This window comes from Dermochelys coriacea, chromosome 7, assembly GCF_009764565.3.
Source record: "Dermochelys coriacea isolate rDerCor1 chromosome 7, rDerCor1.pri.v4, whole genome shotgun sequence".
Lineage (NCBI taxonomy): Eukaryota > Metazoa > Chordata > Testudines > Dermochelyidae > Dermochelys > Dermochelys coriacea.
Window position 1 is genome coordinate 124,971,139 of NC_050074.1, and position 13,461 is coordinate 124,984,599.

Below are 13,461 nucleotides of genomic sequence, written 5' to 3' on the forward strand. Positions count from 1 at the left end.
GTGGACTAGATGAAATTACTATAAGGTGGGGGCACACCAACTTGAAAGACCATACTTGCTGTCAAACCGGGAGGGCATATCTAGTGGGTTCCTGCAGGGTCAGACCTGGGTCCGGTATTATTCAATATTTCCATTAAATGACTTGAATAATGGGGTGCAGAATTATAAAATTTCCAGACGACACCAAGTTTGGAGGAATTGCTAGCACTTTGGAGGATAGGATTAGAATTCAAAATGACCACAACAAATTAAGAATTGATCTGAATTCAACAAGATGAAATTCAATAAACACAAATGCAAAGAGCTTCACTTAAGAAAATAAAATAAAATGCACAACTACAAAATGGAGGAATTACTGGCTAGGTGGCAGTGCTGCTAAAACAGAACTGTGGGGTCGAGTGGATCACAAACTGAGCATGAGTCAACAATGTGATGCAGTGGCAAAAAAGGCTAATATTCTGAGGCGTATTAATAGGAGTGTGATATGGAAGACACGGGGAGGAGCTATCCCACCCTACTCAGCACTGGTGAGGTTTCAGCTGGAAAACTGCTGGCCAAAACTGGACAAACTTTAGGAAAGATGTGGACAAACTGGAGAGAGTTCAGAGGAGAGCAACAAAATGATAAAGGGTTTAGAAAACCTGACCTATGAGCAAAGGTTAAAAAACTGGGCATGTTTAGACTTAAGAAAAGAAGACTGAAGAGGGGAACCCGATAACAGTCTTCAACTATGTTAAGGGCTGTTACAAAGAGGATAGGGATCCATTCTTCTCCATATCTACTGAAAGTAGGACAAGAAGTAAGGAGCTTAATCTGCAGCAAGAGAGATTTAGGCTAGATATTAGGAAAACTTTGTAACTAGAAGGGTAGTTAAACTTTGGAACAGGCTTCCAAGGAAGGTTGTGGAATCCCCATCACTGGAGATTTTTATGAACAAATTGCACAATGCTGTCATAGATGGTCTAGGTTTATTTGGTCCGGTGTTAACTAGAATTGATGACCTCTATAGGTGCCTTCCAGCCCTTCCTTTCTATGATAGTATGGAAAGCCCAATGGCAAACAGATAATTGGTTTAGTTTTACATACCCTGGGAGAATAACTATAAAACTTAGAGCCACACCATTAAGTGACAATTTTTCAGAAATATGAAATTTGATGGGGAGCCAATAGAGGATGTTAGAATGGATGTTGGGTTCAAACTAGTTATGTTTAAGAGTATAGACTGCTGCCATAAATAAATGCTACATTCTGGATAAACTATGAATAGTCAAGTCTAAACCTGAAAATGTTTAGTCTTTTCTTAGTCTCAAATTGCTATTCTAGAGAAGGCAGTTTGCAGTTTAAGTACAAACAGGCAGCATAATCTAAAATATTTATATTTTATAAATACACATACATAGGGGAACTTCAACTACTGGTCAAATGGGACAACGGGACAAAATTTAGAGGAACAATTTCTCAACTTAGTCATTGCTTACTGGAACTGCTAATTCTAGATCACACACAAGGAAAGGCTATTCTAGAATATCTAATTATATTACATCCTTCCTGTGCCACTGTTAGTGCACAAGGCAGACACTAGTCTCTTCCATTCCTCTGTCATTTGCTGCTGCTTCCATCTGCTCTATGGTGGAGAGGTCAACTGCTCTGCCCTCCCTGCTAATGGAGGTTAAAGTTTCTCTTGGGCACTCAGTTCCTCTTACCAGTAGGTTTCCACTTGATGACTTCATGTGGAAGTCCGCGTGTTGGCATCTCTAACACATGCCCCAATTATGTCCATCGCTTTTTTCTGATTCTAGTGGAGATGAGCTGCTGCTTGCTGATTTCTCAGATCTGTGAGGAACAAAATCTTTCCATCTAACGCCCCAGGATCTTTCCTATGCACTTTATTTTCAAAGACATCTAGTCTAGTTTTCTGTCCAATGTTTTGGCAGGTCTCTAGCTCTTGCAGTCTTATGTTAGCACTAAGATTACATTTTAGTTGAAAATTCTCAGTTTTGTTCGGGTGCTCTTTGATTTCCAAACATTGTTTAGTTTACTGAATTATGTGGATGCCTTTTCTATCCTCGATGTTACTTCCCTCTTGAGGTCTCTGTTGGCTAGCATATGGTGCTGCCAAGGTACCTGAACTGCTCCATTTTCTTGATGCTTTAGCCTTCTAATGTGATGTTGCTGCTTGATGTCTGGCTTCCAAGGATGTTTTTGCATAACTGATTTTGAGCCCAGCTTGGCCTGTTGGTTTTGCCGGGTTATCTGTCTTTGTAGCTTTCTAGGGGTGTCACTCAGTTGCAAAATATGGGCAAAGTCTAGATCTACCAACACTATACCAGGGGTTTGTATTGCTAATACACTTCCTCATTATCCATTCTATGGCAATACTAAACAGCAGGGCATTTTATCTGTTTCACACCAATGTCCACTGTGAACCACTCATCTGGATGTTCACCATTAAAGAGCACTTCACATCTCTGTACATGGCCTTAATGATGTTGACAACTCTCGGTGGGACTCCATAGGCCTGAATATTCCATAATGTATGACTGACTTTCAAAAGGCAGTTGACAGCCTGCACAATGAAACTGACAACGAGAGCATGCCATTCTATACATTCTTCTAAGATGGTCCTTAGTGTGAATATCTAATCTACACAGGATCCCTTGGGCCTGAATCCAGATTGTTGTTTTCTAAGCTTGCATCCACTCCCTCTTTTGTCCTGAGTGGTATCGCACTGCTGAAGACTTGCATTATTCCATGTTGGAGGAAACTGTTCCCCAGTTGTTACTGTCAGTAAGATCACTCTTCTTGGGTATTCTGACAAAGATTCCATGTTTCCACTTATCAGAAGAGGTCTCTTTTTTCAAACTTCATTAAACAGTTCTGGAAGTTTCGTTAGGATGGTGGTATCAAGTGCTTTTAGCATTGTTGCTGCAATTTGATCACCTCCCACTACTCTGTTATTTTTCCAGTTTCTTGACTGCAGCCTGTATTTCTGTCATCTCTACTGGATTGATGTTAACAGCAAGCTGATCAGATTCACACATTTCATATATCTGGTGCTGAGGTAGGGCTGCATCTAGTGAAGCCTTCTTTGAAATGCTCCGGCCATCTATTTTTCAGCTCTGCCTCAGTTGTAAACATTTTTCTACCTTTGCTTTTTATTGATACATTTTCTATTTTGAGTTTTCCACACATGATTTTAGACATTTGGTAAACAGCTCTATGGTTTTCTATAAAGTCTTCAAAGTATCTCCATTTATCTTTCCTTGTTTTGCTTTTCACTGCATTCCTTTCCTCAGTGTCTCTTGGCTTATCCAAGTCTTGTTCTGTCTATGTTAATAGACAACTGTCTGCTGCAGCTTGACTCACACTGTCTGAGTGCTGCCCACTTTTCTTTAAGTCCAATCTATGTCTTACCTTCCTCTGCTTTGGCAGCACCTCAAACCTGTTCCATAGTTCAAGATGGAATTTCTCACAGTACTCTTGTTTTCAGTGTTAAAGTTGAACTTTCTCAGTTTTAATTTCAGTTAGCAATGCAAAGACTGTGGTCTTTGCTGACATCTGCTGCTCGATATGCCCTAGAATCTTGGACAGAGGCCCTGAATCCTGAGCTGATGTAGAAGTGGTAGATCTGGGTTTTTTGTTTGTTTTGTCAACATGGAATTTGCCAGATTCTTTTTGGGTATCTTTGTGAAGAAACAGAGTATTGTGATAATTTGGCCTACCAATTTAACCTAACTGTGAGCTTAAGAAAAGCATGGAATCAGAAATCAGTGAACCAAAATTGGTGTGTCAGAAACTAGGCTTAATTGATGGACAAAATAATGAGAGGACAGGCAATTCCACCCACCACTCCCTTTTGGGGTTTTACAGACTTGGGGGGGGGCAAGGGGGGGGGGGGAACTGACTTCTAAATGAGCTTTCATTCCCACCATCTCCTTCCTAATCCCGAGAAGGCCAGAGACCCAGATAACACTCCCACCTCCACCAGAACCAGCTACATCCCAAATAAGTGGGATGTGAAATTTTCCTACCCCTCTCATTTTTCCATCTGTCTAAGGAGAGTCTGACTAAGCCAGCCAAAACTGTATATTTTGCAACAATGCCATAAATCTGTGACCAGAAAAAGGCAACTAAAAGCAATGTCCTAAACAGCCTGATGCTTGTGTAAATTTGTCAGGTCTCAGAGCAGCTGGTAAGACTGTGGTGTACCTGTTTATTCAGCAGTGATGTTACAAATGAAAAGTCAACACCAGAAACAGAAGTTGCATTTTCCCTTTGCTACTCTTCTTTTCCCTTTTACGTGCGTTTGTCTTTTTTTGTCTTCTATGAAATGGGACTGGATTTTAAGCACAGCAACTACAGCTCCAGCCCATCTTAACCAACTTCTCTTTTCACCAAAAAGAGAAGTTATTACCAATTGAGTTGTAAGAATTAACATTAATATCTCTTCCAAAATTAAAGCCTCATGCTTCAGGGCTCCAGCCAGTTTCTAACTACCAGGAATTAAGTGGTTTCTTCCACCTTTTCCTCAAACACTGAGTGCCGGCCACAGTCAGAGACACAATACTGGACTAAGGGTTTGATCTAGTCTTGCAATTCCTATGTAAATAAGGGAATCCGAATTCAGAGTCAGTATATCCGGAGACAGGCTACAGGAAATTATAGCAGAAGAAATTGCCAGGCTCTGATCATAGGCTCATCATGTGCTTAGAATCCACAATGCATGTTTTATTTGGATTTGTTACAATCTTTAACTGAAAACTGTGGTTGCAGCTAGACCCAGGATCCTAAGTTGACAGTTGCCTGTAAACATGGGAGGTAGATTACAGGTACAATCACCATAAGTGAAAATGTAGAATGCATTCCCTAAAAACACCACCAGATAAGTGACATGTCAATGAAGGAGTGGTCTCCAACATTTACATAAGACACAAAACTCAGAATGCAAGTACCATTGCACCTGCAAAAGACAGCAGTGATTATGCAACTGAGCCAAAGCAATAATTTGCAGCCCAATATAAAAAATACCATTGCTGACAGTGTCAAGTCAAATGCTGATACAAGATACAAAACAGCTAAAAATGAGAAATCCGACTACTTCATATTTACACACTTCAAATAGACTTATATCCCCCTTAATCATATGCCCCAAACTACACACATTTAGTTTTCTTTACTCTTTCCTTAAATGTCAATTCTTCCAGATTGCACCAAGACGTTTAGTCACTGCTTTACGGAAAGCCTTCTTTTGACTTGGGTGCAGTAAAATAGAAGGCTCATTAATGTCAAAGCTATCACAAAGTAAATTAGTCCTAATGTTTTACCTGTAGGACAGAATAGGAATGTGTCTGGTTCTCCTAAATACTGATATATTTCATTAGTAATGGAGACCTGGGCATGAGCAAAGGAGCTAAAAACTTCTTTATCTGCTGCACACATGTTGTGATCAATATCATCAAACAGCAGTGCAAAGGATCTGCAGCCAAACTGGGAAACCTAGAGCAGAAGGGGGGAGAAGTGAAGAGAACCATTTAGAAAATTAACAAAACAAAAAGCTAATTAGCCTTTAACAGGATCAGCCAACGTTCCCCCCATCCCCGCCTAAAATAGCCCATGAAATGATAAGTAGAGTCAATTTCTGTTTGAGGAATCACTGTTTTTCAGTTTGTAATTTGTAATCTAAAAATACACTTGAACTTCCCAAGTGTATGTCAACATTTAAATCAAATCCACAGTACCCTGCATAAAGTGCACAGCATTGCAAGATGAGTGATGAATGTTGGAGTGCTTCCATTTCCACAGCGTCCTTTGCAAATTCAAAACTCTTTCTAATAAAGGAAGGAAGAGGCACGCCTTGGTAGTTATCTCCAATTAATGCATGACTCTGACCCACCACTATGTTTTTCTCCAGGATACCACTGGAGACTGGCAATCTGTTCCAGTTTCCCAATCCAAGGCTTATCTCACAGGAGAAGCAGACAACTAGGAAAGATCAAATTCAGCAACAGCCCTCGGGTGAAATGGAGCAGAACATCACAGGAACATAGAAGGAATGTGCACGTTAGGTCTTCCCCTATTGAAATTTTTCTGGGAGGCGTACCCTCCTTCCCCTTGGAAATGAGCCTTAGTTTGAGGGTCCTAAAATCATTTTAAAAACAAAACTCTCAACAACAGTTAGTAAGAATTTCAGATCAGATCACTAGTCCTCCATCTAGGCCAGCATCCTGCCTCTAAGGAAGTTCCCATATTGCACTGGCCGATTGTGCAAAATCTAACCTGGGTGAAAAAAGTCCTTCCTGACCCTTGCAGTAGTTTCAATCCCAAAGCCTGACTGTTCATTTTATGAGAAACTCTGAATATTTTTAGTCATAATATTATACAGACATTGGCACTTATGTTCAATACTTAAAAAGCAAAATTGGTCAAAAAATGCAACCAAGTGCACAGCAGACACACGAGTTACTGAGTTATTTTGGAAGTTCCAAACATTCTTAAATCACATGGGCCGAGAGTTTCAACAAGACCTACCTGGTCCAGTTTGCGTTTCAATGTGGACACTTCTTTTGGATTTGAGAAAGTGATATCCAGTCCAGGCGAGATGGCATAGATGAATTCTATCTCATATTCTTGGGCAGCCGAGATTAAAGTCATGAGTTGCTCTAAGAGTTAAATCCAGGTATTTCAGAAGGGTTTATCAATAAGAAAGCTAAGATACCTCCTCATAAATATTAAGAAATACATTATAAAAAGCAAATTACTCCATTGCTAGAAACCAAGAAAGGGTTTTCAGGTAGCTTTAACAAATATTTTGAATGTTCTAAGATTACTGATGCAGCAGTAGGTACTGAACTGTATTGCAAATTGGGTAGAGAAACGACATTAAAGGGATAGTGACAAATACTTGTCTTGTGGTTTAAGCTTTATTTCACATTTATCACTATTTTTAAAAACCTTTTAAAAGAATGAGAATATGCCAGTTTGATCTTGTTGTTGTGTGGCAAACCTGGGTGCATTTTAAGTGTTTTATATGGAATCAAACCTAAAAGCTCTGAAACTGTTACTCATTTCTATATGGGTCAAAAATATTAAAGAAGTGATTCAATTTTTGCAAATAGGATTTTTTCATTTGAACTCTTTGTTTGATGCTTTCAACTGCAATATTTGCCTACTGCTTAGGTACAGGATACATCAATAGTGGCTTTTTAAAACCTATGAATAGAAGTTACTCTTAAAAAAGACAAATTTCATTCTCCAAGCTGAGAGAAACAAATAAAAAAATATAATTTTTTTGGAATCTGTAATAACTTACAATGTTATTGGTAATAGGTAAGAAAATTTTATAAATATAATTGTAATCTGCCAACATCCCTTTAACTTTATTCCTAAAACCATTCAAAGTAGCCCCTACAAGATTTAATTCTGATGTGGTTATCATTTCTCTCTTTAATCTAAAGAAGAGACTCCTACAAATACCCTGTTAGCCAACAAGCCTCTGTGCTCTGACAGAATAGTTCTTTCCCACTGGTGCCAAGAGCACCTTAAAACTGAGTAAGGGCCATCTCCTCTTCTCAATGAAGTCAGTGGCAAGACTCCTAGGTGCAGGCCCTATGACTGTACAATTTTACTTATTTTCAGATTGTTAGGGCTGGCAACACTTGGGGCACTACTGGACAAGAACACTGCAGTTATGCAACTAGATCACTTCTGCTGCTGGGAAAGCAGGAAAGAGAAAGAAGAGTAACCACTTATTGTGAAAGCCACCAGCTACTAAATAAATCCCAAATGTCAAACTTCTGGTTTTTACCTTAAAGTTCTGATTAAGCCAGAAGCTGAAGTTCCAAACATGGCTCCCCTCACTAGTGAGTGTGCACTTGATCAACCAGACACGAGCAAGCTGATCTGCTCAAACATAGCTTTTAAAAAGGAAATATTTTCCTCTTCCTTACAATAAGGTCCAGATGACCAATACAGATAAGGAAAAAATTCAAAATGAACCCTCTCACTGCCAGAAGAGGGAAAATTGAAGGATAGTAAATTCCACAATAAAACTAAAGCTAGTTCTTAAAAAAGGGAGTTTTAGAGGTGAAATGCAAAGCTAAAATTAAAGTGAAGAAAAATCCAACTTTATGATGCAAGCCCCCATTAAGTAGGTTTGCAAAGGGCATTCAGTATATAAACCTTGAACTAATGCTTTTCTGTGTTGCCATTCACATTTAAAACTGGATACAATTATTAAACATACAAGCACATGTACCAGTGACCGTGATTCATTTAGCAACTACTCATAGAAAATACAGAGGGGAATTAAGGCAATTACCAGCTTCCTCCACAGAGTACATTTCTCGCCAGAACATCCTGTGCTTGTAGTCATCTTTTGGAGCATACAAGTAGGTATTCAGTCCCCATTTCTGAAGCCTATAATGGGGGGGAAGCCTATATTAGTATTCTACAAGTGCAACCAACCTGCATTTTATAGGCTCTCATTCTCAGATTTATTCATTTGACTTTGACAACATTTACCACTATACTATACATTATTAACTCACTGTGGTATTGCAAAAGTTTGAGACTAGACAAATCCAGAACAGCCTGAGCAAGAGAAGGGAAATGTAACCAGCTAGAATACAGATAATACGTAAAATGCTGCCCTAAGTCAGACCTGAGTATGCTTAATATTCTACTAAATGGAAGATGATAGTTTTACTGTCCTGGAACACATTGCAAACCAAGGGGAAACGTGACTTGCCTTCTAAAAAGTTCCTTCCTCTGCTCCATAACCCATGGTCTTCCATAAAATCCTGTGGGAAACAAGATTAAAATTATCCAGTTATACATCAGACTGTATCTGTTTCATGAAACAAAGATTACATTATAACCCACTTTTCTCCTCCTCCTCCTGCCATAAAATGTTTCTATTACATTCAGTTTAAAAAACCTTCTAGCAATCAGGAAAAAATAATCAAAATTGCATAAAAACATAACATACTAAAAAAAAAAAAAATCAAAGGAAATGTAGTACTCTAAAAAGATCTATATTTTCAATTTAATTACACCCTACATAATTTATGATCCATGCTGATAATTTTAGCCACTGAAGCAATTAATTTTCAGAATCCAAGCAGAAGTCCTCAGCAGATGCCCTTCACAAGTCAGGCCAGCACTACTACACAAGTAGCCCGAACAGTAATAACCCAATTATGCTATCATTCTAGAAGTCTGATGAACAGTTAACTTTAATAGTGGAATAATGAACAGTTCTGAAAATAATTACCAGTGCAAGAGTGTTTCTTGATACAGACAGGTTACACTACCTAAATCTACACATATGCTCAAATATAAGGGAGGTGGGGTTTGGGCAAATAGAGGGCCAGACTCAAATGGATAGGTAAGATTTGTTCCCTTTTTTATTTTAAAAGGCTCTTGATAGTGCCAGCATTAGTTAGGAAATGCTGGCATCTTATTACACCAGGCCCAAGGATATAAAGTTTCAGCTTGTGAAAAATAGAGAGGTGCCTAAACAGAAGGTTTTTAGATAGTTCATATTCCAAGAATATTTCAATGGAAATCCAGAAGTTTGATCTGCCTCAGACTTCAAATCTAATCGTTTCTTCCCAATCTACCATCTATGAATGACACTTCATCAATAAACAACGATCTCGACTAGCCTAACATTAGTCAAGCAATTTCATTTAGTCTTATGTGCCAACAGATCCACACCTTCAATCACAAGCGGACACTCTTCATATTAGAAAGTCTCAGTTTGGCAGTTTGAGGGAGAGACCCAACACTAAACAGTGAAATGTAATAAGTGTTCATTTTCATCCAGCGTAAGTGCTCTGCTTGATGAATGATGCAACTGGCATGGCAAAGTAAAAGCATGTAGAAGCCATTACATCACTAGCCTGAAGTTAAACAGTTCTATTTCCAGATCTGATCACCCACTATCACTATTTTTGCACTTTCATTTTAAATAGAAAGACTAGACAGGCTTTGTTCATTAGACTAATGTTTGACTTTTTAAAACAAGGTACAATTTGAGAGTGTCCTATGTTAAAATATTGACTCCAATTACCTACTAAAAGTGAACTCTGTGATTTTAAGTTTGAGGAGCTCTAAACAAGCTCAACTTTTAAAGGTTATTATTAACTGAGCGATTTTTAGTTACTTAGTGCCACAAAATGGTGAAGTTAGGTGCTTCTGCTCACATCTGGTTGAAATTGTAAAGTGACAAATGGAGGACATTGAAACAGCAGAGCAAATAAAGAGGAGCAGTGGTGTACACAGAACAAACAAGGTAACAGACAAATTCTTCTCATTTACAGAAATGTAAGAGTTGCATTGTCACTGGCAGGCAAATTTGGTCCTAAATTAGGAAAACAGACCTACCTAATCACAAAGGGACCTAATTAACGGTGTGCCGAGTCAATACTTGGCACTTCTATGAGATGTATGTAGAGTAGTCTGAACACTGGAACACAATTTGAAAACTAATCGTGTAGTAACCTGAAGTGAAATCAAGATGCCAACTTAAAAAAAAAAAAAAAGTGAAAGATAATGGGTAGGGTTAAAGTATAAACAATGAAGAGTACATTTAGATTAAAATATATTAATCTAAAGTGCTAGTTGTGTTTCAAGATATTTTAACCTGACAGTACTCTGATTTAAAGGGATGCTAAGACATGGCAGCTGAGGACAATGTTAACATCCTTTTGATCTTGATCTGTCTTTCCCATCTCTCTTTGTGGGTGTCCAGCAGAGAGATTAAAACACAGGCAGAACAGAGTTTTAATTCCCATCCTCCCATACATACCCTCATTCCTTGTCACTAAGGGTCTTAATCTCGTTGCTGACCGGATTTGACCATCAGATCCAGGAAAACTTGAGACCCTGACAATTCTTCCTGTCGCAATGTGTCCACTTCAGGCCTTTCCTCCCCATCTGCAGCAAAAGCTTTTTTCCAGGCCCTCAGTATCTAAGCTACCAATTTCTTCTTCTCTGGCCTTGACCAATGCCATTGTGGCCCACTTTGCTGCTGCCAACAGTTCCTGACACATCCTCCTCTGCAACCTTCACTGTATCTATCTCTCTGATATGTTACTGAGACCCCGATTCCCACTGATTGCCTATACTTAGCAAAAAGAAGGTGTCTGCTCTGAAGAGCTTTCAATCTATGTGTCTGTATAGTACCTAGCACAATGAGGCTGGGACCTAGGGTCTAGTTGGTACCACTACATAAACAAACAAAATGGTCTTGTGGGAAGGTGAGAGAATGGAGAGAGTGAGAGACTTGGAGATGAGTAATTTGACAGAAAGCCTTTCACCTCTAGGTCTCGGATTCAAACCAAATCAGTCAGAAGTGATCAGAAGTTTATTACCATCTGACAGCTATCTGGTATCTTCTGTGAAACATACTCATCTTAGTACAGGAAGTAATACAAAAGGCCTTTGCTGCTCCCATCTGTGCTTCTCTGTTCCCTGGCTTCAATTGCCAGTGCTATCAATCTGGCACCTTTCACTACAAGGTAAAAATCTACTTCAGTAATGAACATTTTTGGGTAGACGTGAATATTCCCAGGCTAGCTGTACTTAAGAACTAATAAGTGCCAAAAAGCATGACAGATATTAGCAATGACAATATCACCAAATTATACATTTTTAAAAAAGTGATAAAAAAGATATACCGGAATTGGAAAAGGTTCAGAAAAGGGCAAAAAATGATTAGGGATATGGAACAGCTGCCATATGAGGAGAGATTAATAACACTGGGACTTTTCAGCTTGGAAAAAAAAACTAAGGGGGGCATATGATAGAGATCTATAAAATCATGACTGGTGTGGAGAAAGTAGATAAGGAAGTGTTATTTATGCCTTCTCATAACACAAGAACTAGGGGCCACCAAGTGAAATTAATAGGCAGCAGGTTTCAAACAAACAAAAGGAAGTATTTTTTCACACAACGCACAATCAACCTGTGGAATTCCTTGCCAGAAGATGTTGTGAAGGTCGAGACTACAATAGGGTTCAAAAAAAAAGAACTAGATAAATTCATGGAGAATAGGTCCATCAATGGCTATTAGCCAGGATGGGCAGGGATGGTGTCCCTAGCCTCTGTTTGCCAGAAGCTGGGAATGAGCGACAGGTGGATGGATCACTTGATTCCTTGTTCATTCCCTCTGGGGCTAGCATTGGGCACTGTCGGAAGACAAAAAGAAAAGGAGTACTTGTGGCACCTTAGAGACTAACAAATTTATTAGAGCATAAGCTTTCGTGAGCTACAGCTCACTTCATCGGAATGCATCCGATGAAGTGAGCTGTAGCTCACGAAAGCTTATGCTCTAATAAATTTGTTAGTCTCTAAGGTGCCACAAGTACTCCTTTTCTTTTTGCGAATACAGACTAACACGGCTGCTACTCTGAAACCTGTCGGAAGACAGAATATGGGCTAGATGGACATTTGGTCTGACCCAGATTGGCCATCCTTATGTTAATATTTACTGCAACCAAAAGGTGTTTTTCTTTTAGACATGAACAGAAGCAATGTAAATGCTAACTTTGATAAACAATCCATTTCACTCCCCACTGAATCTGCTAATTGTTTTGTTGACCAACTGAAAAAGTTCTCTACAAATCTAAAAAACTTACCAGTCTAGTTATAACAATTCAAACAATTCCAAGCCAACAATTATGTCCAGAATAAACTTTATCTTTCCAGATTACAAGCATCCAGCTCCATCACTGTCAAAAAGCCTCAAATTTTTCAGCAATTGATGAGAAGTATGAAAGCCTACTTTATTTTACAGCTTTCACCATAATAAAATTTGCAGAACATCTCAGTGCAACAAATATGCCAAGAGAAACATGCAGATTATTCCATAATGCAATTAAAATGACAATAGAGAGTAGGGACTTACTTCATATTAATGTGAGACCAGAAGCTCGTGGAATCACCTATTTCTTACGCAGGAGAAGTCTGAACTTCTAACATGCAGGCAGGGAGCATAGCTCGGGTTTCTGTGCTGCAGGACAGCCCTGAAGGCTGGGTCTCCGCCCCCGCATATACAGCTAGCCAGGAATGCCGGACTGCGCCTGCACTACAAGCCCACTGATCCCCCCCCCCGAGGTACCCCACGGTGGGGCCGGTCGCGGGGGGGGGACCCCCCCCGAGGTACCCCACGGTGGGGCCGGTCGCGGGGGGGGGACCCCCCCCGAGGTACCCCACGGTGGGGCCGGTCGCGGGGGGGGGACCCCCCCCGAGGTACCCCACGGTGGGGCCGGTCGCGGGGGGGGGACCCCCCCCGAGGTACCCCACGGTGGGGCCGGTCGCGGGGGGGGGACCCCCCCCGAGGTACCCCACGGTGGGGCCGGTCGCGGGGGGGGGACCCCCCCCGAGGTACCCCACGGTGGGGCCGGTCGCGGGGGGGGGACCCCCCCCGAGGTACCCCACGGTGGGGCCGGTCGCGCC

At 40.2% G+C, this 13,461-nt stretch overlaps 1 protein-coding gene across 5 annotated transcripts in view; it reads right to left on the minus strand.

Annotated features, from left to right (window-relative positions):
- Positions 1-13,461, minus strand: part of OGA (O-GlcNAcase) — a 42,869-nt gene that overhangs the window by 28,635 nt on the left and 773 nt on the right. For 4 of the 5 annotated variants that reach the window (XR_006282548.1, XM_038411784.2, XM_043518232.1 and 1 more), the window contains exons 2-5: positions 8,747-8,798; positions 8,318-8,415; positions 6,529-6,659; positions 5,325-5,496 (exon numbers count right to left, since the gene is read on the minus strand). Coding sequence is in view for 4 of the 5 variants with exons in the window: in XM_038411784.2 (XP_038267712.1) it covers positions 5,325-5,496; positions 6,529-6,659; positions 8,318-8,415; positions 8,747-8,798 (453 nt within the window). In the remaining variant the exon portion in view is untranslated. Of the gene's footprint in view, positions 1-5,324; positions 5,497-6,528; positions 6,660-8,317; positions 8,416-8,746; positions 8,799-11,412; positions 11,432-13,461 lie in introns of those variants that run through there. The other variant, XM_043518231.1, reaches the window with a different exon arrangement.